The following is a 22,792-nucleotide window of genomic DNA, read 5'->3' on the forward strand; positions in this document are numbered from 1 at the left end:
GGATAGAAGAGGCAGGAGAGCCCTCTCGCTGCTTCCTCCACCAGTCCTGCCTCAGATCCCGGAAACTGGCCTAGATGCCGAAGGTATAAATCCAGGAGGAGAGTGCAACAGAGGGGGAGGGAACCAGCTGCTTCTCTGAGGGCCAAATGTGTGGAAAGGAGGTGTAGGGAATCTGAAGGAGGGAAGGGAGGGAAGGGGAAGAGGGGACTCTACAGCTGGGTATTTGCCTGTGTCTCCACGTGGCTGAGAGCTCCAGGCTCAGGACACAAAGATGCTACACTGCAGAACCCAGAGATGTCAGCGTGCAGGGCGTGGAGATGCTGCTTCATTTCCCACCTCCCCTCCCTTTCCCTTTCCCCACACCATCCATTTAAGCCCTAAGAGAAGCTGCAGGTTCACTCCTGTTTGCTGCGGGTCTGGCGACATTTGGATGCCTCTGGATGCCCTGACTAGTGTTCTGCCCTTCCTATGTAATCTTGGCCAGGTCACTTAATGACAAAAACCCCATTTGCATGGAGTCACAAAGGATGCTCACATCATGACATCATGGGATCCTCCAACCATGCTCACTGTAACAAATTATATCTCATTCAATCCTCACTACAAACGCTACATGATACTGTTAGTGCACCCATTTTACAGATGAGAAAACTGAGGCTTAGAGAGGTGGTATTAACTTCCCAAAGTCATACAGCTAATAAATGGCAGAACTGGAATTCAAACTAGGGTCTGTTAAACTCCAAAGCTCGAGCTGTTCTGTAATCCTAGAATGCAGGACAGAGATGGTCACTATCCCCACTGCGCTCTACTGATGAGGAAACTGACTCAGACAGGCACGTCACCTGCCAACAGTTGTACCTATGGGAAGTAGTGGAGCCAGGATGCAAACTCGTTTCTTTTACCAGCAGCCCGATGTCTATTTTGCCAACAACAACAACAAGTGAGGCATCCTGAGTAGATGATCTCAGAGGTTCCCTCCAGCTGAGATCACAGTGGCACCCATCCCCTGACCCTCTCACCCATCAGTCTGGCAGCAGTGGGAGTGGTCCCCAAGGGAGAGTGTGAAGCACACGTGGACACAGTGACATCCTTCCACACTGGGACACACACCACACCCTCTGTCCCCAAACCAAGGGGGGCTCCTCTCCCTCACCTGGCCCCGCCCAGCATCCCCAGAGGCACGCACCTGGGAGACTCTAGGCAGGGACACACCCCGGGGGAGGAGCTGCTGTCGCGGTGGGGCCCAGCCCACACTGGCTGGGAGCTCCCCTTCCGCTCCTCCGCGGGCCCCAGGGGACCGACATGGCCCAGAAGAGTCTCAGCCCTGCCCTGGAGCCCGAGCACATCCAGCAGCTGCTGCTCTCCAGCCGGGAGGCCAAGAAGTCCGCCTACTGCCCCTACAGTCGTTTCCCCGTGGGGGCCGCCCTGCTCACCAGGGACGGGAGGATCTTCTCGGGTAAGGGCGGTGCCTTGGGTCCCCCTCCGTGGCAGCCTGGGTGGGAGGCCAGAGGAGGCCAAGAAGGAAGGGCGGAAGGAGGGCACTCTCTCCCCTCTCCCCTGGGCCGCTCCTGTAACTCTGCCACCCACCCCTGCCCTGCTTGCTGTCCCAGACAGTGAGGATGAATATGCTGCTCAAATCCAGTGGCTTTCCGTTCTTGGGGGACTGGGAAGTTGAGGAGAGATGGGGAAGGAAGTGGGAAGGGGAAGCAAGAAAGGGGCGCCCTAAACGCAGAGCATCTGCAGTCCCTGAGCTGGGAGGGAGAAGGTTAACACTTTCCGAGCCCTCCTCTACGTCTGGCACCCTACAAAGGCTTCCACTGCTACAAGGCAAGTCCTCACCGCCCACGCACTGAGCCAGGTGTTATGCCCATTTTTCAGTGAAGAAACTGAGGTCCGGAGGTGACATGACTTGCTCAAGGTCACACAGGTTGCTGTGACCAGTGCTAGGGTCCCTCAAGCCCTGCTTTCTTCCTGTCACCTACCATCCAGGGGGATGGCTGGGGGTGAAATTGAGGAATCCAGGGGTTACTCCTTAGTGGGGTGTGGGCCTTACAGAGTGTCTTAAGGGAAGGAAGGCAGTCAGAGTTTGGGTAACCAGCACTGAGTGCCGGCCTGGGGATGGAGGGACAGGAATCTGAGTTGGCACTAATTTGTTCCTAAGCTCCTTTTCTTTGGTGTGTTGTTTTTATAGAAAACTCACTTGAACAAAAATTCAGACTTGTTTTTGCTAAGCTTAGGGACATCCTCTTTTAGGACAGTGGGGAACGGGGCGTGGAGGTGGCAGGGAAGCCGTGCCCCTCCCCCCTCCCATTCCCATCACCGCCCTGCCCCTAGGGCAGATGAGAATTGGCCCAGAGTGATAGATGGGAAGCCCCAGCCCTGCTGCCAGGAGTCCCCCTTCCACTTAGGCAGCAGCTAAAGGACCGGAGGCTCACTTGTGTGCCTCTCATTGGTAACCCCGCCCACACCCGCACCCCCTAGCAGCCCCGGGCCAGGTGTGAGCCCCTGCCTCCACCACTGCTCAGCTGCGAGTCTGGCTGGGAGCCACATCTCCCCCTCTATAGTGGCCCCTCTGGGCTGTCCTTGAGGTTCATCTTATCTCTTGTCTTTTTGGTTCTGGTTTCACGAGTCACCTGGGTCTTAAACATCTTTCAGCGGGAAGGACCGTGACTCACGTTATCCATCTAACCTTTCCAGTCTTTCAAGGCAGTTATTATATCGGCCCTTTGCAGAGAAGCAAACTGAGGCTCAGAGAGGTTAAATGCCCAAGATCACAAGCTGAGATGAGAACCCAGAGCTCCCCTGACTCCCAAGTTTGCTTTCCTGTGGGGAATAAAGAATCTCTGAGTGTCATGTGGAAATTCAGTCCTGGCCCGGGGGCTCAGATGAGCATTAAACATTAACCACCACCTAAAACAACGTTGCAATCCACACTGCCCCATGTCTCAGGGCCTTGAACATGCAGTCAGCCATTGATTCCTTCCAGCGTTTCCATGTCCCCTCCAGCTGGTGTACAGAGAGGGGCCCTCCCCACCCTTGCATTGATTTATTCATTCAACAAATATTTGCCAAACACCAATTACTAGGTAATGTACCAGGTGCTGGAGATACCACTGTGAGCAGAAATGACAGTCCCTGCCCCCACGGAGGTCCCCTCCTCTTGCACAGGCCATGGCTCAAAGTGGGAGCCTCAACCAATGATTGTAGGAGAGAATGGATGAAGTGAGCAGAGGTGTGGCCTATTTAAAGGGCGGGGAAGGACCTGATGTCACCGGAAAAAGGGTCATGTGGTGGGCATTTATGGAGTTCTTATGGGATGGGGTATAGGCCCTGGAGGAGTTACAGGCTCCTGGGTTTGCATCCTGGCATTGCTGTTTCTCAGCCGTGTGACCCTGGGCAAGACCCTTCACCCTCCTGAGTCTCAGCTTACACATCTGTAAACCGAAGATCACAATACCGGCCTTTCAGGATGGCTGTGAACAAAGCTGGTGTTTCTGGCCTGGTGGTCCTCCCTGATTGCTGGTGCCTGTGTTGCATTAGTCATTAAAGATGTTGAATTTCACCCCCGCTTGTGAGGCTTTAAATGAGCTAATGCCTTTAAAGGAGCTAAAGTGCTTAGCACAGTTTCTGGACCAAAATAAGAATATCACAAATGGCAGCTGCTTTTACTGTTAATGGGGTGATGATGATGATTTGGAGGCAGATTGTGGAGCACTTCTGAAGGCCAGGTAGAGACACTGAGATTTGATGAGGTAGCAAGTAGGGAGCCAAGAAGAGTAACAGGAAAGTGGGGTTTGAGGACAATGAGTCTGACAGGTACACAAGGAAGACCGGGACAGAGGAAAGAGTGTCAGGGGGACAATGTCTGTCTTACTCACTGACAGCATGTTGCCTGGCCTATAGTTAAAGTTCGCTGAATGCGTGAATGAGTGGTTTGGCCTAGGACAGTGGCAGATGGGATGAAGAAGAAGGAAAGATCTGAGAGGGCTTATACAGGACTAATGGACTGGGTCTAGGGTGGGCAGTATTAGAATAAAGGAAAGGAACATGGTTCTAGGATTTCCAGCCACGGAGGCCAGGGAAAGGATGAGACAGAGTTGGATTGTGCTGGGGACATGGTGGGCAGGGACCAACAGCCATATTAGTAACTACAATGGATTAAGCATTCTCTTAAGCACTTCTATGAAAGATCTTTTGTAATCTCACAGCCACCACATGAGAGGAGACAATGAGTGTCACATGCATTAGTCAGAGCACTTTGAGTTGCAAATGCCAGAAACCAACCAGAACCACAATGGGCAAGGGTAGGTCTTGCCTCAGGGACAGCTGGATCCAGGAACTCAAATGCCACCACGCTCTTCTTTAGCCTTCTGGATGCTGGTTTCTTTCTCTTATCCTAAAGGTGGGCTTTCTCCAGGCATCAGGGAACATGAGTGCAGGCATCCCTAGTTTACATTCTTATAGCCTTAAAAGCAGAGAGGACAGAACTCTTGCCCACGAGCTCGAGATGGAAAAATTCCAGGGAAGGGCTCTGATTGGTCCATCTCCAATCACATGCACATCCCTGGGCCAACCACAGTTGTCGTGATGGGGTAGCATGATGGGGCCAGCTGATTCACACACATATTCCTTCTCAGTGCAGGGTGGGTGGGTCTATTACCACAAGAAGGACTGCAGAGGTGCCAAGCAGACCAAACCAAGAGCCAAACACACATTTTATCAATGAGATAACTGAGGATCCGTTTTATCTGCTTCCAAATTCCTTGCTCTTTCTGCTGCCCCTCGCTGCATGAGGATATGTGGATACACAGAAGGGGGCAGAGAGAGTTGTGCTGAGGAGGGGGGACACATGGAGGGCATTTACCAGAATCCCTGGACCTCCTTACTTAGAAGGAAAGAGAGGGTAGATGGCGGTGAGGCAGGGCTTGGAGAGGAGGGACCTTGAACAACCAGAGGAAACCTGACAGGGCATCAGGGGGTGAATTAGAGACGATTAGGAGGCAGAGAGGGCACAGTTGAACTTAGACACTGAGTTTACAACTCATAGCGGGACACGTCTGCCCAGTTCTGTAACTGTCTCCAGCTGAACAAAAGACCAGCCTCCGTGGAGTTTGCACCCTCAGAGGCAGCTGGTGTTCTGTCCAATTCAAAAGCAAGTCTGCGGGCTTCCCTGGTGGCGCAGTGGTTGAGAGTCCGCCTGCCGATGCAGGGGATACGGGTTCGTGTCCCGGTCCGGGAAGATCCCACATGCCATGGAGCGGCTGGGCCCGTGAGCCATGGCCGCTGAGCCTGCGCGTCCAGAGCCTGTGCTCTGCAGCGGGAGAGGCCACAACAGTGAGAGGCCCGCGTACCGCAAAAAAAAAAAAAAAAAAAAAAAAAAAAAAAAAAGCAAGTCTGAGAGCTTTGCTGTCACAATCTCATAATAATGATCTTATTTCCTCTATTACCCCTGACCCCGGCCAGGGCCTTGTGCCCCTCGCAGCTGGGCCACCAGGATGGTAGTTAATAACGACAACAATTACCTTCTGTCACTGCTGTGGGGAGAGCGACAGAGAGAGGAGGAGCTCACCGGGGAAGAAAGAGATGCTGGGGGAAGGGACAGTGAGGACACAGAGAGAAGAGTTAAGATGGGACACAAGGGGGGTGGGGGGACGAGGTCAGCCCGGGGCCCCCCACGTGATGGTGCTCAGCCAGCGATGGTGGATTGCCGGGTGGGAGGGTGTGGAGGAGACTCATGGAGGACCACCCTGCGGGCATCACCCAAGGGACGGGGGAGTTTCTCTTCTTCAGCTCATGATCTTGGGGTGGTGGTCGGTCTCTCCCTTTCTTCAGAGGGATTGCAGCACTCCATATGTTTCTTTGCCATTTGGCGGGGAGGCAGGGGGAGCACTTTTCTGGATCATGTGTAATTAATTTGGGAGGAAAAAAGCCATGTTAAAAAACAGAAAAAAAACGTTTAAGGACATCCTGGTTAATTGCTGAATTCGACTTGGCTTGGCTTAACCTTTAAACCTAATCCTTCATCTTTCTTCCCCCGACCAGCCCCTGATTCCCTCCCTGGGATCCCTTTCTCCCCCAGGACCACCCTTTGGAGCTCTATATGGCCCCGCTCCACAGCGTTTGACCAAACGCAGGCTCCTGGCCCCACCCATAGCACTTCTAGGTGAGTCAAAGCAGGCTTCCCTAACCAGCTTCCTCTCCTTACAGCCCTGCCCACCCTCCACGCCTCGCTCCCGCTGTGCCCCCCACCCCAGCTTCGTCCACTGGTCCCCTGCACTGTCACTCGAAAGCAGCTTATTACAAAGATGAGCTTCACTAAAATCCCTCGACTCTATAGCTGAGTTGGAATGGAATGCACTCGTGAAACTGTGCGTTGCATTTGCAGCAGAGGCAGGAACATGGAGAGAGTGGAGTATTTCTTCAAGCACGTGAACGTGACAGTTCTCTAGTCCAGTGATTCCCACGTGTGGTCCCAGACCCACAGCCTCAGCACCTCCTGGGAACTTGTTAGAAGTGCCAGTTAACGGGCTCCAACCCAGAACTACTAAAGCAGGAACTCCAGGGGTGGAGCTGAGAAATCTTTAAGAAGCCCTCCAGAAGATGCCGAGGCCCACTTGCTCGAGTGTGATGAACCCCTGCTCGAATCTTAAGATCCCTCGGAAGGCAGAGCGGACGCAGAGAGGGGGGACATGCTCTCCGGCAGTGCTCTCTTCTCTGGGGGACTGGGTCCCAGTCACCTCCTTGTGAACTTCTTTCCCGGCTGATATCTCGATGACATCCAACTCCAGCCCTGCCTTAAGCAACAAACCTCCTCAGAACATGGCCTCACTGAAATGCCACAGAGAAAGACACTTCTTTGTATCTGTCATGCCAGGATGTGAGTTGACTCCCTGACCCCCACCTCAGACTTACCCTCTGTAAAATGGGGTTAGAATAGGATCTGCCTTACAGAGTTGTTAACAAGGTTAACAACAGAATGCAGGTGACGTGTTCCACGGGTGTCTGGCAGATAAAAGGAGAGCAATTAAAGAAAAGATTAAAAGAAAGCAATGAGGAATAATAACACTATCATTGTAGTATTATTTCTGGTCCGGTCTCATGATTACGGATTTCTAACTTGGTGCCATCCCAGCCCGTCTCTCCTGTGTGTTTCAGAGTCAGTGAAGGGAACACAGGGAATGGAGTTGGTTTGCCTGTACGGATGACGTTTTGTGCTCTGGGCTTTAGGGAAGCAAAACAAAATTGTCTGGCCTTTCAGGATCAACAGTTTATGGGTTTCCTTCCTCCCTTCCTCCTCCTCTTTTTTTTTTTTTAGAAGCAAGACTTGGAAATTACACTTGAACTTGCCAGAGGCCCCACGTACAGTTATTCCTTTGTATCTCAGAGATTTAGCACTAAAGTGGGAAATTCCACTCTTTCGATAATAAGTAACTGAGAGCCTCACTGGCCTCACTGTTTTAGGCCCTGGGCACACTGGCTGTTCCAGGCCCTGAGCATACAGCAATGTACAATATAGACAAAGTCCCTGCCCTCAGGAATTTCTACTTGGAGGATAATGGGGGAATTAGATATTAAAGACATTCATTTCAGGAAAGTGTGAAGTGTTAAAGCAGGATAAATGGATTAAGAGGGTGGGAGGTGAGGGGGGAGGAAACAATTTTAGATAGAGTGATCAGGGAAGGCTTCTCCCGAGGAGATGACGTTTGAGCAGAGACCTGGGTAGAGTGAGCCATGTGCTTATAGGGGGAGGAGAGTTCCAGGCAGTTAGAACAGCCGGTGCAAAGGCCCTGTGGCAGGTATGTACTTGGGGAACAGCTGGAAAGCAAAAGGAGTTGAGGTCCAGGAGGTAGGCAGGTTGGCACCAGATTACGAGGGCCTTGTAGTCATGGAAAGGATTTCAAAGTTGCCTGAAGGACAGAGACAGGGCCACTGTGACACCTTGTCTGGGAGGAACAGAGAAGCTCAGTCATACAGGCCTTCCACCACCAAAGCCTTGACTTTCATGCAATTAAGAACAGCAGCTCCAGGGCTTCCCTGGTGGCACAGTGGTTGAGAGTCCGCCTGCCGATGCAGGGGACACGGGTTCATGCCCCGGTCTGGGAGGATCCCACATGCCGCGGAGCAGCTGGGCCTGTGAGCCATGGCCGCTGAGCCTGCGCGTCCGGAGCCTGTCCACAAGGGGAGAGGCCGCAACAGTGAGAGGCCCGCAAAAAAAAAACAAAAAAGACCAAAAAAACAGCAGCCCCAGCTGCTGAGCACTTACTCTGTGCCAGGCTTTGTGCTCATTGCTTTACACACGCGATCTCAACTCATTCTCACTAGAGGCCTGCGAGGAAGGCGCTGTCATCTTCATTTTACAAATGAGGACACTGAGCCTCAAGGAAGTTCAGTCCCTTTCCCAAACTTTCAGAGCCAGGAGGGCAAAGGGTCCCAGGGCAGAACAAAACCTACCGGATCTTTCTACAAAAGTCTATTTGAACAGTAGGGTATGTGAGTGCACTCCCTTCTAGAACAAACTCTCCCTCTCCTTAAGTGGCCTGTTGAAGTTTTTACACACAGTAAAGGAAGAGTTCTCTATATGAGGTCATTGTGAACTTCAAAAGCAGACACAGGCAATCATCCTGAGAGTCCGGGCCCTTTGCAGTCTGGCAATTTGCTTTAACATCACATCAGCAAAACTCAAGATTTATGTGAATCACGTCTAATGGGAAACGTGTCCCTGAGTCAGGGATGAGGCAGGGGTGGGAGGGTTGCTAGACGGGAAGTGGAGTGGGGAGCAGCTCTTCTGCTTCTGGGAGAGGCAGAAGTCAAAGGCAGCAAGGTCCACAGGTCAGCAAAGGTGGGAGGGGCAGGCAGGTATGAGCAGGCAAGAGTATGTTTAAAGGAAGCCATTTCCAGCAGGCATCAGGAACCTGGCTGGGGAGACTAGGTAGGGAGCAAGAAAGACTCATTCATTTATTCATTTAACTGTCACTGACCTAGCAGAGAGCCTGAGCATTTAGGGGCCACTTATCCAGGCTACAGTAACTCACATGTGAATATGAACAAATGCTTTGCCAAAGTAGGCAGTCGATAAATATCAACCACTCCTTTCATGGTTGCAGCTCCCTGATGGCTCCCTGTCCTGTATCCCAACTGTATTAACTGATTTCTGTAAGGCTGCAAATGATAGGAATACTATTTTTTTAACTACTTTAGGCAAAAGGAGGGTGCATTGGTTCCTATAACTAAATGGTGGCAGAGCTGGAGTGTTTCTGGGCCTCAAGGGCAACTGGCATCAGGAGGCCAGACTCTTCCCACCATCTCTCATCTGAGTGTCCATTTCATTGCCTCCTATGGGTCTTCTCCATAAAAAAGGGAAACTAGTTGGGCCCAGGCCCAACTCCTGCTGTTAGAGAGGGACTGATGGTCCCTCACAGAGGAGAACTCTGATTGGCCTAGTGTGGGTCAGGTGCTCAACTCTGATTGGCCCAGTGTGGGTCAGGTTTCAGCCAACACTTCCACTCACATCCCATTGGCTAACCCTATAGGACTACCCCAAGCTTCTAGTGGGGCTGGGAAACATAGTCTCCAGCTGGGTAGGCATGTGCCCAACTGAACTCCTGTGGATTCTATTGAGAGTGTGAACACTGGGAACAATTAGTCTTTGCCACAAGACCCCCTGTGGCCTGTAAGTATCTGTACATCTTTCTTCCCACATGTAGGACCCACTTATGAACTTTCTGAGGGTGACAACCCAAAGTCCACCCAGTCACTGCATCCCGCTCTAAGAGCAGGATCCCTTGGTGGTGCACAGTCCACCTTCTCAGGTCGGGTGTGGCCTTGCTAATCCAGTGGCCTGAAAACTAAAAAATAATCATCTGCCCCCCAACTTCACACCCACTCTGGCCATATACAACGTGGGGCAGGAAAGGCTAACAGTCATCACATCTCCCATTAGGAAAATAGAACACCTGTTGGCCAGCAGTCCATGCAGTTATCAGACCTGCTGGGCAAGAAGTGTGAAAACTCCCTGCCCTGGGGTACACCTTGCCTCCCCTTTCTGCTCTGGGGGTGACCCCCTTGTCCACTGCCCACTGGGGCCCCTGACTTTGCCCTCTGGGAGCTTCTTCCTTGACCATTATCCTCCTCAGCCTTACCTCTGAAGTGGGTGTCAGAGAGAATGCTCTCCTTGGGGGCACACAGCTCTCTCAACTTACTTCTGATGGTGGAGTCTTGGGGGCCCCTGATTTCTTTAGGAATTGAACAATCACAGGCTTTTGTAGGCCAGACTTTTGGTTTCTCTGGCTATCCAAATCTATGAAAAACGTAGAAACCTTCTGGTCTGTTTGCTTCCACTTTCATACAGGAGTAGCACACCCCAAGAATCCTTTCTGTGCAATAGTTCTTAAGCCCGCCAACTCCCTTGTTGACTAACTGGCTTCCCTGCCCAGCCCAGCCTTGCTGCCTCGTTTTAATGGTGGCCACCTTGAGGCACCTGAAACCATGACTGGGTGGAAATGACAGCCTTCATCAGATCTTTGCCACAGGGCTGACTCACATTGCTAGGTAGAAAAGTCCTAAGAGTGTGTACCATGGTTTGCCTTCCAGGTTATTGCAAGGTGGGGTTTGACCAAATAATCTGCCACAGAGTAGCAAGGGCCATCAGCTTTCCATCTTGCCACATCTGTTTTTTCTTTCACATTGCCCAACTGCTAAGCCAAGGCCACATTTTTTTTCTTTTGTGGTCAAAGCTACATCTTATTTTTAGCACAAATTTCTGTTTTAGTTAGATACAGTTTAAATTACTGTAACAAAAATATCCCCAAATACCATGACTCATACCTGACAGAATTCTCTTTTTCTCTCACATGATGATTCGGAGTTGGCCACGGTCCCAGGGTCCTTCTGTGCTGTTGCTCCTCCGTCCCTATGAACATAAAGCGCGTGGTCAAAGCTGTCCCACCCCAACCCAGCCTATGGAGGGGGAAAGAAAGAAAGTAAAGGGCAAGCAGTCTCTTTACAAAAGATGTGATCCAGAAGTTTCCTACCTCACTTTGGGCCACATCCCATTAGCCAAAACTTAGTCACATGGCCGTACTCTGCTGCAAGGGAGGCTGGGAAATATAGTCTCTGAGTGGCCATGTGATCAGCCATATGGGAATGGGAATCACTTGTATTACTTAAAGGAAGAAGGAGAAAATGAATACTAGGGAACAATGAATATCCTGCCTCAGGGAGAAGGGCAAGCTATGAAGAGTGACATACTGAATAAGACACCCTGATGGTCAGGGGAAAGCCCAGCTCCTGTGGCCATTGGTTCATGGCCTCACCTCCCTGAAAATGCAGAGTCTGTTAGTCAGCCAATCTGGCTATGCCAGTGCTTTGTCACCTGGGAGCAGCCCTTGCCCATTGTCCCCAGGAACACTCCAGAGAACGCCCCTGGGGTGAAATCCCTTTGTGCAATCACAAACATCTTTCGCAAAGCTTGAGAGCTTTTGTTTGTTAGTTTGTTGGTTTTGACAGTTTTGTTTTGCAATACAACTCACAGAGAACCCTGGTTGAACTCTGACAGCTGGTATTCACACCAAAAATTTTGGAGACTTCCCTGGCCGTCGGTCCAGTGGTTAAGACTCCACGCTTCCACTGCAGGGGCCACAAGTTCAATCCCTGGTCGGGGAATCACGATCCCACATGCCGCGCCGTGCTGCATGGCCAAAAATTATTTAAAAAAAAAAAATTTTTTTTACTCGGGTGCAATCTTTGAATCAGGATCACCACCGCACCCCACCCTGTGGCTTCTGTCTCTGAGACCCAGGGTGGGGGGCTCTGCTCCTCTTCTTACGCCTTGGCATCTCCCTTGGCCCTGACCTGACCTCTGATGGGGAGATGAGGCTGAGTTAATCTGCCCTGTGATGCTGCCCCTGCTTCCAGGCTGTGCTTCGAAATGCAGGCATCAGATAAGTGATGAGAGTGGGAGGCTCTTGGGAAAAACCACTGCACCAGTGGGTCACGGAGTCTCCCAATGCTTCTGGTCAAGTTGCCCTCTCCTTGCCCGCACCTTGTTCCTAGAAGCAGGTCCCTCCCAGCACTGGAATGGGGCAAGCCTCTTACTCCACACATACAACAGGAAGTGGCTCTGCTGCAAATAGCACTGGGCTCTCCTCTCTTCTCAGGGTGCAACATAGAAAATGCCTGCTACCCACTGGGCGCCTGTGCTGAACGAACCGCCATCCAGAAGGCCATCTCAGAAGGGTACAAAGAGTTCAGGGCAATCGCTATCTCCAGGTGAGTGGGAAAGGCTGCTCACAGCAATATTCATTCATCTATTCAGCCAACATCCACCACACACCAGTTATTCATCCATTCATTCATCTAACGTGTTTATACTGCGCTTCCTGTGGTGTGGGGCACTCTAGGGCTGGGCTGAGTGCTGAGGGTAGAAGATAAATAAGAAATGAACTCTGTCCTTGGTGAGCCTGAAGAGCAGGTAAATAAGCAAGACAACTCTAAGACAAAGGCAGGCATGCTTTTGTTCTAATAAAAGCGCAAAACACAACAGAATTCCTATAAGATACAATAGAAAGGCAGCATAGAAACAAAGCTAGAGGGACCTAAAAATCACCTGGTATAGACTTGCCTGGCCACTATACCCATTTTACAGTTGAAGAAACTGAGACCCAGAGACAATGAGCAACCTTCCTAGGAATTAGTGGCGAAGCTGGGACAGATACATATCTAGAGTCTGACTCCAGGGCTCATTCCACTGTGCCATGCTGTGCCAGGAAAGGAAACCTTCTTCCCTGCTCTTGAGCTGATACTGAGATCCGTCCTTCACTGTGCCAGCTCCTTCACTTGGCATCAGTCACCACTAGGTGCAAGAACCAGGATAAAAGGACAAGCTGGTGGGGTGACACCCAGGCAAACCCAGGCTATGGTCTGAACTGATCAGATTCCAGCCCAGGTTCTGGCTGAACAAGAGCACTTATTAACTCTCTCTACAGGCCCCAGGCATAATTATCCAAGTTCCCACGTGTGTGCCCGCAAAGGGAATTCGTTGAGTTCTTACTGGCCCTGGACCCAGACTCAGTGGCTTCAGGATTCAAAGCATGTGAATGGGCTCTTTTATTAATTTGGACCCCATTACGTTTCTGATTTAATGACGAATTGTTTCTGTGTGTACTGTTGCATTGTCTATGAGAGAGAGTTCTCGTAGCAAGATAACAGTGCAAGGAAAATAACTTGGGAAGTTTTGAATCCACCCCGAAAGAGACTGCAAAGCTGACCAAGTGTTGGTCTTCAGGGACATCTGGGTGCATGGGTCATGGACTAGGTGTAAATGATCTCTTCATTGTGGTGGAGATGCAGGACCTTTCTGGCAGAAATGTAGGGTCTGAGAGCAAGGCCTATGGCGTCTGTGTGACAGAAACCAGCCCCCATTTCTTTTTTTTTTTTATTTTAATATTTATTTATTTTTATTTGGTTGAGCCGGGTCTTAGTTGCGGCAGGCGGGCCCCTTAGTTGCAACGTGCGAACTCTTAGTTGTGGCATGCATGTGGGATCTAGTTCCCTGACCAGGCCCCCTGCATTGGGAGAGTGGAGTCTTAACCATTGTGACACCAGGCAAGTCCCCCCATTTCTTTAATAAGATCCTAAATTTGGCCTCAGTCTGGCCCCCAAGGTGGTCCACATTATCGAAGGTTTTCTTCCCTGAGTAACGGAAGCCAAGGATGCACTTCTGGAGAAGGGCCCCAGCTTCCGAGAGCTCTCCCTGTGACCAAGGTCTGTCCTGGCTTCCCTCCGGCTTCAGGAGGAATAAATGAGGCCGCCCTGGGAACATTTTGTGCGGACGAACAGGGACCAGGATGTGAATTACACTTTATAAAAAGAGGGTGGGGGTAACTCAATTTCAAAGCTGATCCAAGAAAATAATGATATTCTGGGGCAAAGGAGGCCAAAGTCAACAAAAGGATAATGGCAAGGTGGCCCTGCTCTGTTTAGAATGTTCCAGATGAAAGGCTTTTTCTCTTGGTCATTATCTACTCTTAAAAAACATGACTGAGTTTCGTTAGTGATGATTAGCAAATGTCCTTGTTTACACAAAAGCCGCATTTTTCCAGCACCCAACTGCTCCTCTCCGGGTACTCAGCCTGCGCCAGCATTCCCGAGCCAGAAAAGCAGTCATTACTGCGCTAATGATTTGTTAAATTGAGAGTGTGGATTTAGAGGGTGAATGGGAGGTGCCAGCTCCCTTGTTAACATTGATGAGTGTGAACAGTCTCAGAGAGGCCCCCTCGAGACCTGTAAAGTGGAAAGTGCACAGCTCAGGTGGGATTTTGCTGACAGAGAGATAAGCTTGCCCCACTGGGGTCCTAGCTGTCATCGTCAAAGTCGATAGGTTTCCAGCCTGTCAAGTCTGATGAGCTGGCCTCAGTGTGTGACTAAGGTCAGCACAGACCACAGGAAACTGTCAACACCCGGCACAAGGTGGAAGAGGCAAAGGGCAGCGGAGAGGGAGAAAGGGAAAGGGAAAGGGAGGAGAAAAGGTCCCCGTGCACCCAGGACCTTCTGGGTTGCTTCTTCTCCCAAGCTTCTCATTCTTTCTCTTGGCTGGAATGTTGAGTAATGCTTAGGAGCCCAGGCTCCCGGGTTAGTGAGACCTGGTTTCAAATCCTTCTCCACTACTAACCTTGGGCACATTGCTTCAACAATCTGAGCCCAGCTCTTCTTCTGTAAAGTGGAGGAGAGTAATGCCTACCCATTGGGCTCCTAAACATTACTCAACATTCCAGCCAAGAGAAAGAATGAAAAGCTTGGGAGAGGAAGCATCCCAGAAGTTCCTGGGTGCACGGGGACCTTTTCTCCTCCCTTTCCCTTTCTCCCTTATTTATTGTGTATTAACAATAATTATCATATTGTTTAATAGGTGCCTAGAATGCGCCAGGCATCCTCCGAAGTACCTTACAGTCATCATCACATGTTAATCGACAGACATTTACTTATTGAGCAATTGAGTAGGCATTACTCTCCTCCACTTTACAGAAGAAGAGCTGGGCTCAGATTGTTGAAGCAATGTGCCCAAGGTGATCCTGGGTTCAAATCCTGGTTACCAGCTCTGTGACCTTGGGCAGGTCACTTCACCTTTCATGACCTTTAACATGCAGATGGTAAGAGTACCTACATAGTTCCTGTCTTATAAGATTATAAGGGGTTAAATGAGTTAATACACACGTGGCCCTTAGCACAGTGCCTGGCCCAGAGAAGTGCAATGTAAGTGTAAACCATTATTATTGAGCTGTCTCCCAGTTCTCAGAGCTCTGCTGCCAGGATGTACCATCTTGTGACTTTTGGTGGTTGAACCTGAGACCAAATCCAACATTCCAGTGGAATGCATGTTCATACCCCACCTTGAAAACCCCAGTGCAGGTCACCCTCTCCAAGGGGCTGTCCCTTGGGCAGTTAGCCATGCATGTCACAAGATTGGGAAAGGAAGTGGTGAGCTTGGCAAGGGCCAGATCATACAGGGCCTTCTAGGCCATGGAAGGGAGGCTGAATTTCACTTAGAACACCTCTCCCGTAACCCTAACCACAGTCTGCTTGTAGTTATGACATTGGCACGCAGATTTTATCTCCCTTCCAGATGGCAAGGTCCTTGAAGTCAGGGATTCTCTGATTGGCCTTTGTTGCTCCCTCCCATGCTTGCCTATCATAGAGCAAACTCTGAGCCAACATGTGTGCAATGAAATAAAAAATAACAGAGGGCTTCCCTGGTGGCGCAGTGGTTGAGAGTCCACCTGCCGATGCAGGGGACGCGGGTTTGTGCCCCGGTCCAGGAGGATCCCACATGCCGCGGAGCAGCTGGGCCCGTGAGCCATGGCCGCTAAGCCTGCGCATCCAGAGCCTGTGCTCCGCAACGGGAGAGGCCACAACAGTGAGAGGCCCTCATACCGCAAATAAATAAATAAATAAATAAAATAACAGAGTCCAGCCTCCAAAGAGCTGATGAGAGGCTCTGGCTGCAACATCGGTCACCTGGCAACCAGATGGGTTAAGTTGGCTCAGGGTGCCTCCTGGGCAGGGGTCTCCACCCTCTCACGTTCCCATGGGATCACTCTGAAGCTGAGAGTGTGTTCAGAGAGGACCCACCTTGCCATGAGCAGAAGCTTTCTTTGACTGGACCTCCACATGTAAAAGGGAGCTGTCATGAGGATTAAATATAAAATAGCACCCCTCCACTCTCTCTCCCCTCAGCTGCTTTATTCAATGCATAGCATCTGTCTCTGTCTCCACTTGATACATGGTTGACTGGTTGGTTTATTGGTTGGTTGGTTATCTGGCTCATCTCACTAGTCAAAAACTCCTGAGAACAGTGAATTTTACCTGGTTTGTTCACTGCTGTATCCCCAGCACTGACAGTGCCTGGCACATAGTAGGTGCTCAATAAATAAATGTCTGTCGATTAACATGTGATAATGACTATAAAGTACTTCGGAGGATGCCTGGCACATTCTAGGCACCTATTAAACAATATGATAATTATCGTTAATACACAATAAGGTAAATTAATTATACAATAGTACATAAAGCACACAGTATGTAATAAAACTGTATATGACAAGGTACTAAAATTATGACAGAGCTTATATATGTGAAGGAAGAGTGCCAGTGATTAGCAGAGGTGATAACAATGCGTGTATAGCATTCTAAAGTTTACCAAGGACTTTGCACAGCTGATCTCATTTTATCTTCTAAGCATTCCTACAAAGTGGAGGACATTATTCCCCACATTTTATAGGCAAAGAAATGACCCCTGCATGGGTTAAAATGACTTGGTCAAAGTCACACGTAGTTAGCAAAAGGAAGAGCTGATCAAGAACCAAATTTTAAATGCTGTAATAGTCCAGAGGTATCACAGAGCTGTGGGTCTCAGAAGAGCAAGGATGGTGGTAGCCACTGGCCTAACCTCTGGGGCTTCATCAGGCTTGGAGGCTCTTACAGTTTACTCTTTCTTTAAACACCATCCTTTGTCCTGCTCAGGGCTGGAGGACTGCCTTCAGGTGCCTTCACTCTCAGAGACAGCCCCTTGGCTGTAAGCTTCTTTTCTCTGACTTTCTCCGATGCAGGGAGCCCAGTTTTCTCGTTGACTCACATATGTCTCAGGGCCTTTGCACATACTACATCCCTTGCCTGCAACACAGAAAACCCCAGAGCTTCAGAGTAGCACTCTGTTACTTCATCTCACTGAATATACGTTCTTGAAGGTAAAATGGTCATTCTGACACTCAGGTTATAGTGAGAATTAAATGAAATAATGTCTGTCGAGTTCCTGGTAAAGAGCTTGGGGCAGAGCAGGTGCTGACTAATGGTGACGTGTGAACTCTACACTTCCTCCAAGGACTGGGCCAAATGCCACCTCCACCATAAAACATTCTCTCCCTCCCTAGTCAGGGAGGGTCTCCTAGTTACCATGCATTCTTACTGCATTTTGTTTGAAATGATAACTCATCTAGTTTTCTACGTCACCCACTGGGCTGAGCAATCTCCTGAAGGCCAGAGACCAAGTCTCCTTAACCTTTGTGTCCCTGGGGCGTTGGTGAGAGTAAGTGCTCACTAAACGTTTACTGAACTCACTGATGAAAGTAATGGTCCTGCCCATGGCCTTGCCTCCTGCAAGTGCGGAAAGCTCTGTGCGCTTCTTCTCAGCCTCTAGGACGCAGCACACCTGTGAACCAGGAACTGCCTGGTGGGATTTGACTTAATCTGGAGGCGGGCAGGACTTGGGGCCTGAAGTTTAGCAATTGCCCTCTGGCCTCCGAAGAGACTGATCCGTGTTTGATTCTCTGCTTCCGCAGTGACTTGCAAGATGATTTTATCTCTCCATGTGGGGCCTGCCGGCAGGTCATGAGAGAGGTAAGCAGCTTCCCTTTCTTTCTGGAACGGATGCCTCCCTGCTCTTCCCCAGGCCTTGGGAGCTGAGCCAAGCTGCCAGCGAGGAGACACAGCAACTGTCCTGTTTGCTGGGTTGGCTGATTCCTAAGGCCTTCCCAAGCCTGCGTGAATCACTGGAAATTATCCTTTCATTCAACAAATACTTACTGAGTGTCTGCTCTGTGCTGGGCATTGACCTTGCTCTGGGGAGACAGCAGTGAAAAGACAGGCCAGGCCCTGCACTCACAGACTTTACAGTCTAGTGCAGGAGACAGACAAACAAGGAGCAAAATAAATCAACAGTAGAGTTTCTGGGAGGGGTGAGGGCTACAGAGAAAAGAACGCAGAAAAAAGGAGTCGAGAGTGACAGAAGGGGCAGCTGACTCTAGATCAGTGTCAGAGCAGCAAACAGCAGCCCAGGGGCAAATCCAGACTGCTGCTTGTTATTGTAAATAAAGTTTTATTGGCACGCAGGCACGCCCACTCACTCACACGTTGTCTCTGGCTGCTTTGGTTCTACCGCAGGAGAGATGAGGAGTTACAACATGGACCTTATGGCCCGCAAGGCCTAAACTGTTGACTACTTGGCCCTTTATGGAAAAAAGTTTGCCAACCCCCTGCTTTAGATGGCCAGGAAGGGCCCCTCTTGGAAGACGGCATTTGAGCAGAGATATAAATCATGAGAAAAGATGAGGCAGACCGAGGTCTAGAGGTTTCCAGGCAGAGGAAACAGCAAGTTTAACGCCCATATACTTGGTGAGTTGGAGGAGTCGTATGAAGGACGAAGAGGCTAGAACACGGGGGCAGGGGTTGGGGGGCGTGGTGATAGGAGGTGAAGTCAGAGGGGTGGGCAGGGACCAGATCACGCAGTAGGCCATGAATGGAGGGTATGTTTTATTCCAAGAATAACAAGAACTGAATCGTACACTTAAAAATGGTTAAAATGATTTTACGACATTAAAACAAAAGTTGGGGGAAGAAAAGAATAAAGGGAATTCACGGGTTGTTTTTAAGAGGGGACTTAAAGGATGTGATGTACTTTTTACAAAGATCTTCTTGGTGGAAGACTTCAGTTTCTTCAGTCCTGAAAACAAAGGGGTGGATTTGGTCGTGGCTTCTGAATCTGGGCTATGTGAAGTTTTTGATGTGTAAACATACATTGGGGGAGGGGGGATGTCCGTGGCTTTGGTGGGCTCGCAAAGGGGCCTGTGTCCCCCAGAGTCCCCAGAGGCTAAAGCCACAAGTTTAAAGAATTCCCAGGCCCTTGGGCTCTGATGTGACGTCATTGGCCCCTGTAAATACAGCGTCTCATTTAATCTCCACCCCCCACCTGGAGGGAAGTGTGCGTCATTATCCCCATTTCTCAGAGAAGTGAAAAGACCTGCTGAAGGACATGCAGCCGGTCAGTGGAGAGCTGGCATTCACGGCAGTTCAGGCTGACTGCAAAGCCCACACTCCCCCCGGAAGCCTCCCTGCCTTTACGGTCCTATAAATGGAACAAATTATTTTCGGCCCCAGTGGAGATATAATGATGCTTTGCAGAATAGGACGTGCTTGTTCCATGGGGGCTTCTGCTCTGGGAGCTATCTGAAATGGGGGGAAGTGGGGCTTGCTTCAGTTTTGCTTTTGTGCCTTGGGGGTTTCAAAGCATCTCTCGAACATGCAAACATCTCCGTTCTCCTTCTGCTTCTTGCCAGGACTGAAAATCAGGCACAATTAGCAGAACTCATGTCCCAAATCCAGATGAAAAATGCCACCACCAAGGCACTGAATTCACAATAGGCACTTCATCTCCCGTTAGAGGGGCACGAGTGGCTGCCCAGCACCATGGCATGTGCAAGGCCACATAAGGAAAGCACATCCGAGTGCCAACTCCCTGACCCCCGAGGCCCTGCCTCCGTCTAATTGCTTATTGCTGTTTTCTCCAAACAGATTAGATGCTGGCAGATGAGAGAAGGGGAATGGAAGAGCTGAAGGAGGGAGAGGCAAAACTGAAACCAAAATGCAAATAATAAGAGCTGAAGCTTGGGGGCCAGGGACCTGGTGCTTAAACTCACCTCCACTCAACTCTCACCCATACCCTCAGGCAGAGCCCGCCAAGCAGAAAAATTTCCTCCCTTAAAACATTAATTTTAAAAACCCAGAAAAAGGAACGAAATTGGGTCATTTGTAGAGACACGGATGGATCTAGAGACTGTCATAGAGTGAAGTAAGTCAGAAAGAGAAAAACAAATATCGTATATTAATGCATATATGTGGAACCTAGAAAAATGGTACAGATGAACCGGTTTGCAGGACAGAAATAGAGACACAGATGTAGAGAACAAATGTATGGACACCAAGGGGAGAAAGTGGCGGTGGGGGGAGATGAATTGGGAGATTGGGATTGACATGTATACACTAATATGTATAAAATGGATAACTAATAAGAACCTGCTGTATAAAAAAATAAATAAAATTAAATTTAAAAAAGATAATAATAAAGTAAAATAAAATAAAAAGCCAGAGACGGATTGTCCCTGGTAATAACTTGGTGATTCAGACTGAAGCGTGAACAGCAGGCAGCAAAGCTGAGAGGTCACTAGGAAGCGCAAGTCATCAGTAGGAATGGCTTCCATTGATGGAGTATTTACTATGTGCCAGGCACTGCGTGCAGGCACCTCCAGGACTCAACACTGGCCAGGCAGAGCCTTGGGCTGTCAACTCCAACTCCAGGACTCTCTCCATTACACCACAGCTGATTTAACTCTCCACCTAGGACACCTATCTTCCTGCCTAATAAGTCTTTTGTCTCTAAAACCACTTCACAGATCAAGACACACACAGAGACCCAAAGAGTTTAATCATTTGCCCCACATCACACAGCCAGCAAGTGGTAGCTCCTGTTATGTAAGAGAAAGATGGGGACACAGATTTGGGCTAAAACTCTGCTTTCCTGACGTTACCCTGCAAAACCTCAGTTTCCTCATCAGTAAAATGGGGATAATATCCCCCTCCCTCAAAGGGTAGATGGCGAAATCCTGCATGTTCAATGTCGGGTGTGTGATGAGGCAGGCATGCCACCTCTCCTGGTTGTCAGGACTTATCGAGAGGCTCTAAGGGAAGCAGATATTAGTTGTTCTTTTTCACAGCAGGAGGGGATCTGGCCCCAGGGGTTAGATATTGTTCTTGTAAAGCCCTGGGTGAGTCCTTAATCAGAGAATGGAGCATTGATTGCCCATTAGCAATGTGCAAGCACTGTGCTAACTGCCTAGTGCCATCTTTCATGGGCTCCTCCCTCAAGCTCTATGCACCAGGTATGATTATTGTCATTCCCATTTTACAGGTGAGAAAACCGAGGTACAGAGAGGCATGTTAGACAGTAAGAGGTAGAGCCAGATTCAAACCCAGGTCAGCCCTCGGCCCTCACCCCTTGGCCACACTGCTTCCCTCACACTGGCTTTGTCTCTTTTCCAGTTTGGCACTGACTGGGCTGTCTACATGACCAAGCCGGATGGCACGTACATTGTCAGGACAGTCCAGGAGCTGCTGCCTGCCTCCTTTGGGCCCGAGGACCTGCAGAAGATCCAGTGAGGGATGGGGAACACCCACCGCCTGGGAGACCCTGGGTTCCCACACGTGCTTAAGGGGACAGCCACCCAGAGAACTTCATGAAGACGTACTCACAGACCTGGGGACGCCTGCCTAGTGGTCCCCAACCCCACAGGCGCTGGGCAGAGATGACTTTTACAAATTGCACTCAAGCACTGGGGTTTCTACTGAAGTGATACAGGGTTTCCTTCCAGCCTGGGCCACAGCCCCTCCTTGCAACCCTCCTTGTCCTCCCTAGGACTCAGAACACCCCGTCCCTCTCTTCCTTCCTGTGGGCCCTCTTTCAAATTCCAGCCAAGTCTGTGCTATCCTGCTTGGTTCTATCCTATCTAAGGTTCTATCCTGCTCTGAGCGACTTTTCTAATTATAAACATTACAGAACATACTGATTCGGAAGAGCACGGTTTTGCTCTGTCTTAATTCTTGTGTAGCTCTTAGGAGGGGCAGGGTGATTTGTCTATAGAAAGACCTGGATTCTTTCTTCTGGGAGAGGAAACAGGCACCTTGGACCTGTGTAGCTGGTGTGGAGAGCTGAGTTTTTAGGCTTCCTGCCCCTGCCTTCTCCAGATGGGAGGCCGCTGGGCTGGATCTTACTGCCAACGGCCATTTCTAGAGTCATTCTGGGCTCAGTTAGACCCGGGCACTGGATGCTTTCACCCCCAAGTATAAAGGGGGAGGCGTGAGTTTGTCTAGACAGCATAGCAAATGTCTCTGTGAGGACCTACTCTGTGTCAAGTACTTTTGCGTGGATTATTCTGTATTTAAAGTACTTGACAACTCGGCGAAGTAGCTATCTCCCCCTTCTTCCAGATGAGGGCCCTGGTTGAGTAACTTGCTTTAGGACTGCAGCAAAATTCAAACCAGAATTCAGGTCCTGTAACTCCCACTATGGCCTAGAAACAGTGCCTGCTCTTTGCCACACGCTGTGATGTGGTAGATCTGGAATTTGAACCAGGTCTGTCTGACTCTGAGTGTTTTTTCCATTCTCCCACAGCTGATGTCTGGCTGCCTTTATTTACTGAGTCTCTTTTATATGCCAAATACTGCAGAGAGAAAGATGTATAAGAAACAGTCTCTGCCCTTGAGAAACTTGCAGTCTGATGGGGAGAGAGAGCTGTAAACAGGACTAATGCACAGAAATACACACTGTGGTCCAGGAGGGTACCAAGTGCACAGTGGGCATAGTTGCTGGGGGCATGCTGCCTTCTGGGGAGTGAGGAGGGTCAGGGAGGGGACTGTTTGTTGGTACAATTAGGGAGGTGAGGACTGAATAAAAGAAGGAGCTAGGCTGGCC

General features: G+C 49.9%; 1 protein-coding gene across 1 annotated transcript; it reads left to right on the forward strand.

Moving 5' to 3' along the window:
- Positions 1 to 1,273: 1,273 nt before the first annotated feature.
- Positions 1,274 to 21,894, forward strand: CDA (cytidine deaminase). Its single transcript, XM_082616123.1, has 4 exons — positions 1,274 to 1,456; positions 12,156 to 12,267; positions 17,832 to 17,889; positions 21,364 to 21,894. The coding sequence occupies exons 1-4, from the start codon at positions 1,303 to 1,305 to the stop codon at positions 21,478 to 21,480; spliced, it is 441 nt and encodes a 146-aa protein (XP_082472249.1). The 5' UTR covers positions 1,274 to 1,302; the 3' UTR covers positions 21,481 to 21,894.
- The last annotated feature ends 898 nt before the right edge of the window (positions 21,895 to 22,792 follow it).

The sequence above is a fragment of the Mesoplodon mirus genome (genome assembly GCF_964341445.2).
Source record: "Mesoplodon mirus genome assembly, chromosome: 3".
NCBI lineage: Eukaryota > Metazoa > Chordata > Mammalia > Artiodactyla > Ziphiidae > Mesoplodon > Mesoplodon mirus.